Genomic DNA, 5,277 nt, shown 5'->3' with positions numbered 1-5,277 from the left:
CCTATGGAGTTAGCTGGATTTGATGTTATATTAGGAATGGATTGGTTAGCCGCCAATCAAGCCCGAATCCTATGTAACGACAAAGCTATAGAAATACTAACTCCGAATTGGTGACGAGCGACCCGTAGGGAAGCAACTAAGATAGAAATATACTTGCGGGATTAAGTTAATTCCGTGGAATTAGTTGACTACGGTTGCTTGTGTGTTTGCAGGTTTGAGGAGCTAGAGAATGTCGTTATGAGAACATGGACGAAAATGGTGAAGAAAATGGAGCTGGAACGAGAGAGATACGAAAAAACAAAACGTGGAAGCGAGCTCCACCGTGGCCCACGGTCCAGACCGTGGACCACGGTCCAATGGGAACAAAAGCTCCAGAGTACACCATACCATGGAGGGTTATAGGCACCGTGAAGGGGACTGTGGCCCACGTTCCAGACCGTGGACCACGGTCCGGCCGTAACTGTCAGATTAGTGCTTGTTTAATAGGCCGCTTTGGCTGGTCTTTTGGGTATCTTTCATCAAGAAACATTGGGGGACGAATTTGGAGAGTGAAGAACAATATCTTTGGATTGGTAATCATTATTTGGTGCATTTTAATTCATTTGATGTTGCATACAATTGATATTATGATGATTTCTCAAACCATGAGTGGCTAGTTCCTCTTGGTATTTCTCTTGGATGTAAGGTTAATTACAAAAAACTTTTGTTTCTTGTTCTTGCACGTAGATTGATTATCTAATTATGATGTTAGTATAATTATGATGTTTGTAACTTGTCCATATTGTTTCAATCTAGTTTTGTTCTATACGTTCTTGGTGTCGCTGACAATTAAGATTCAGTAGAAGAAATTAGGGTTAAAAACGTATTGATTGATTAACAAGTAACAACCTCGCGTTCTAGTAATCCGAGTACTTAGTTCTTGCTCAATCACAAACAATTACGTTTACACAAAATCAAGATATTATGATTTATCCATTGAACTTAAACAAGAATGTTGCGTGTTAACCCGAATTTCAAGAGAAATACTTGCTTAATCAATCGTTTATAACCTTCGTTTAATATAATTAGTTTATAAAATCAAATCAAAACCAACTTGAGAATTACTTCGTGTCATTTACTTTTATATTTCGTTTAACTGTTAAGCTACCTATTTAACACATAATCCACAACTCCTTGTGTTCGACACCCACTTACTGCTATCTATTTAGTTGTAATTGGTTTATTTTTGAGTGAGTCTTCGACCTCACGTCAAATTTTGGCGCCGTTGCACCGTGGCCCACCTTTGACCAAGTCAATGTCTGTTATGGATGGGACTGTGGGCCATGGTCTGAACCGTGGTCCACAGTGAACTTGAATCAAAATGGATAGAGTCCATCGTACCGTGGCCAAACCCTTGCACCGTGAGCTTATGATGACTAGACCGTGGGCCACGGTCTGCACCGTGGTCCACGGTGGACCTTAGAATTTTTTTTTAAACCAAACTAACAATCAAACGAAACTAACAATCTAACAAAATACCCCTAAAAATATAAATTAGTAGGAAGATTATTCGAATAGCTGGCGATAAAGAATCTGGTCGAATTGGAATTATTTCAAAGATCAAGGCAAGCCACTGTTTAGGTAAAGGATGTCTAGCCTTTATGGCATTCGTAACTAAGGAACCTGAGTCTAAAAAGATAGAAGAAGTTTCAATCGTCTCGGAATTTAAGGACGTATTTCTTGAAGAACTGCCTGGAATCCCACCTAACCGAGAAGTTAAATTTAGAATCGATTTAATTCTAGGAACATCTCCAATCGCTAAGTCACCTTACCGATTAGCACCAATTGAAATGAAAGAATTGAAGAAACAATTTGATGAATTATTAGAAAAAGGATTTATACGACCAAGTTTTTCACCCTGGGGAGCTCCAATATTGTTTGTCAAAAAGAAAGACGGATCAATGAGAACGTGTATCGATTATCGTGAATTAGATAAAGTAACGATCAAGAATCGGTACCCACTTCCAAGAATAGAAGATCTCTTCGATCCGCTACAAGGGGCTAGTTGTTTTTCCAAAATTGATCTAAGATCCGGGTATCATCAATTGAAGGTTCAAGAAGAAGATATATCCAAGATAGCATTCAGAACCAGATACAGACATTATGAGTTCACTGTAATGCCAGTTGGACTCACTAATGCTCCGGCAGGTTTTATAGATATGATGAACCGAATCTGTAAGCTCTATTTGGATAAGTTTTTTATTGTCTTCATTGATGACATTCTTATCTATTCCAAGACAAAGGAAGATCATCAAGCCCATCTAAGAACTATACTGGAAACATTGAGGAAAGAGAAGCTTTATGCCAAATTCTCGAAATGCGAATTTTGGTTGTACGAAGTACAATTCCTCGGACATATTGTTAACGAGAAGGGCATTCAAGTTGATCCAGCCAAGATAGAAGCAATTACTAAATGGGAGAAACCCAAGACCCCGACGCAAGTGAGAAGTTTTTTGGGGTTAGCTGGCTATTACCGAAGATTCATACAAAACTTTTCAAGAATAGCGGTTCCTTTGACTTCATTGACCCGAAAGTCTGTTAAATTTGAATGGGGACTGAAGCAAGAGAAGGCATTCGAACCTCTTAAACAGAAATTAACAAATGCACCTGTCTTAGCCTTACCTGAATGTCAACATAACTTCATTGTATATTGTGATGCTTCGCATACAGGAATGGGGTGCGTTTTGATGCAAGGGAAGAAGGTAATTGCCTATGCTTCAAGACAGTTAAAAATTCATGTGAAGAATTACACCACGCATGATCTTGAACTTGGAGCTATAATTTTCTCATTGAAGTTATGGCGACATTATTTATATGGTGTAAAGGTTACCGTCTATACTGATCATAAAAGTCTAAAGCACATATTTGATCAGAAAGAATTGAATATGAGACAAAGGCGATGGATGGAAACGCTTAACGATTATGATAGCAAAATCGTCCATCATGAAGGTAAAGCTAATGCTGTGGCTGACACCTTAAGTAGAAAAGAGCACGAAAAGCCAAAGAGAGTACGAGCTCTGAGGCTAGAACTCAAGATTGATCTATTAACTGAAATTAAGGAAGCTCAGAAGTTAGCACTGGAACAAGAGAATATAAAGGCCGAGAAAGAAAATGGTACGATAGATCAACTAGTAAAAGGCAACAATGAGATACTCAGATTAGGGAAAAGAATCTGGGTGCCGATGGTTGGAATTTTACGAAAGAAGATATTGGAAGATGCACATGAGTCTAAATATATGATGCATATGGGTAGTGATAAGATGTATCATAATCTTAAAGATGATTATTGGTGGATTGTAATGAAGAAATAAATTTCCTTGTATGTGGCAAAATGTTTAAAATGTTCCAAAGTCAAGATTGAGCATCAGAAGCCTTTAGGTTTGTTACAACAACCTGAGATCCCAATCTGGAAATGGGACATGATTACCATGGATTTCATTATGAAATTACCTAAAGACTTCACGTCAAAATGATGCTATTTGGGTCATTGTTGTTAGATTGACTAAATCTGCTCATTTCATTCCAATTCAAGAGACGTTTAGTATGGACAAGTTGGCACAACTGTATGTGGAAAATATTGTATCATTGCACGACGTGCCATTATCCATTATCTCTGACAAAGACAGTCGTTTTACCTCCAATTTTTGGGGAAATTTTCAAAAGGCGATGGGTACACGATTAAACTTGAGTACTGCTTATCACCCACAAACCGACGGATAAAGCGAGAGGACAATTCAAACATTAGAAGATATGCTTTGCGCTAGTGTTATAGATCTAGGTGGTAGTTGGGATACTCACTTATCTTTAATGGAGTTTTCATATAACAATAGTTATCACACAGGCATTCAGATGGCACCATACGAAGAATTATATGGGCGAAAGTGTAGGACGCCTGTATGTTGGTCTGAGATCGGTGATAATCAATTGTCTGGTTCTGAAATTGTCCAGAAAACGACTGATAAAGTAATTCAAATCCGAGAAAGACTAAAGGCAGCACAAGATAGGCAAAAGAGTTATGCTGATATAAGACGAAAACCGATAGAGTTTAAAGAAGGAGATAAAGTGTTGCTTAAAGTATCACCATGGAAAGGAGTTATTCGTTTTGGGAAGAAAGGTAAGTTAAGTCCGCGTTTTGTTGGACCATTCAAGATTGTTGAAAGAATAGGTCCTGATTTACCTGAAGAGATGCAAGGAATTCATGACGTGTTTTATGTATCAAATCTGCGAAAATGTGTAGCTGATGAGACACTCGCTATACCACTAAAAGACGTACAAGTTAATGAAAAGCTCAAGTTCATGGAGGAACCGATACGAATAGAGGATAGTCAAACCAAGTTCTTTAAACGCAAAAGATTGAAGTTAGTAAAAGTGAGATGGAATTCTCGAAGAGGTCCAGAATTTACTTGGGAACTTGAGTCCGAAATGAAACGTAAATATCCACATCTCTTTACGTAAATCTTGAGGACGAGATATTTCTAAAGGCGGGGAGGATGTAACACCGTGAAAAATACCCCATCTAATTTTGGGCCAAAAATGAAAATTCTGGAAGTTGAGGGACTGAAAACAAAAAATCTGAGTTTTGAGACTCATCGCGCTACGCGACAGGCTATTTAGCAAATCAAGAAAAAGGGGGGCGCCACTCTACGCGGCGGCTAAACCCAACTGGTCCATCGCGCTACGTGATGACCAGGCTAAGTAACCCGGGACACTGGGCCAACCACATGGCAACACGTGGCACTCTTTGGTAAATTGCGGTGTCACGCATGCGATGGCCCTGAAGAAAAGACCATCACACTACGCGACGGCATGCAAACTCAAGTATAAAAGGGGAAGCTACGGGTTCATCCATTCCCATCCCATTTTCACCCTAGATTTCACATAGTTAGCCTTGGTGAGCGTGCAAGGGAGTTCTGAGGTGCCGAGGGCTGATGCTAGACTGTCGCTATCTAGTCAAAAACAATTAAATCAGTGTCCTAATCACCTTAAGCTAGTCAGGGTAAGTAGGGTGACGAACCACGAGGAATATGTGGTAAGTGTAAAGTGAAACTGGTTCTTAACATTATGAAGTAGTTCAATTAAAAGTGCCGATCACACTAGCAAATGAATTTGTTTTATGATAAACGAACAAGTAAACAATTATCAAGCAATTACTAAGAGCAAATCACACCCGGGGTTCAAGTAAGTAAATAAACAACGATCTCATGTTCACTTAACATATTAACTATCAATGATCAACTC

At 38.9% G+C, this 5,277-nt stretch overlaps 1 protein-coding gene across 1 annotated transcript; it reads left to right on the top strand.

Annotated features, from left to right (window-relative positions):
- The first annotated feature begins 245 nt into the window (after nucleotides 1-245).
- Nucleotides 246-4,494, top strand: LOC143619783 (uncharacterized). The gene is made up of 5 exons (XM_077091631.1): nucleotides 246-572; nucleotides 2,091-2,889; nucleotides 2,989-3,301; nucleotides 3,870-4,153; nucleotides 4,205-4,494. The coding sequence occupies exons 1-5, from the start codon at nucleotides 246-248 to the stop codon at nucleotides 4,492-4,494; spliced, it is 2,013 nt and encodes a 670-aa protein (XP_076947746.1).
- Nucleotides 4,495-5,277: the final 783 nt, after the last annotated feature.

This window comes from Bidens hawaiensis, unplaced genomic scaffold (assembly GCF_021521415.1).
Source record: "Bidens hawaiensis isolate Kalapana, Puna unplaced genomic scaffold, B.hawaiensis_p1.1 tig00002507_1, whole genome shotgun sequence".
Lineage (NCBI taxonomy): Eukaryota > Viridiplantae > Streptophyta > Magnoliopsida > Asterales > Asteraceae > Bidens > Bidens hawaiensis.
Note: the sequence above shows the minus strand (reverse complement) of the source record. Positions and strands in the feature narration are given on the sequence as shown.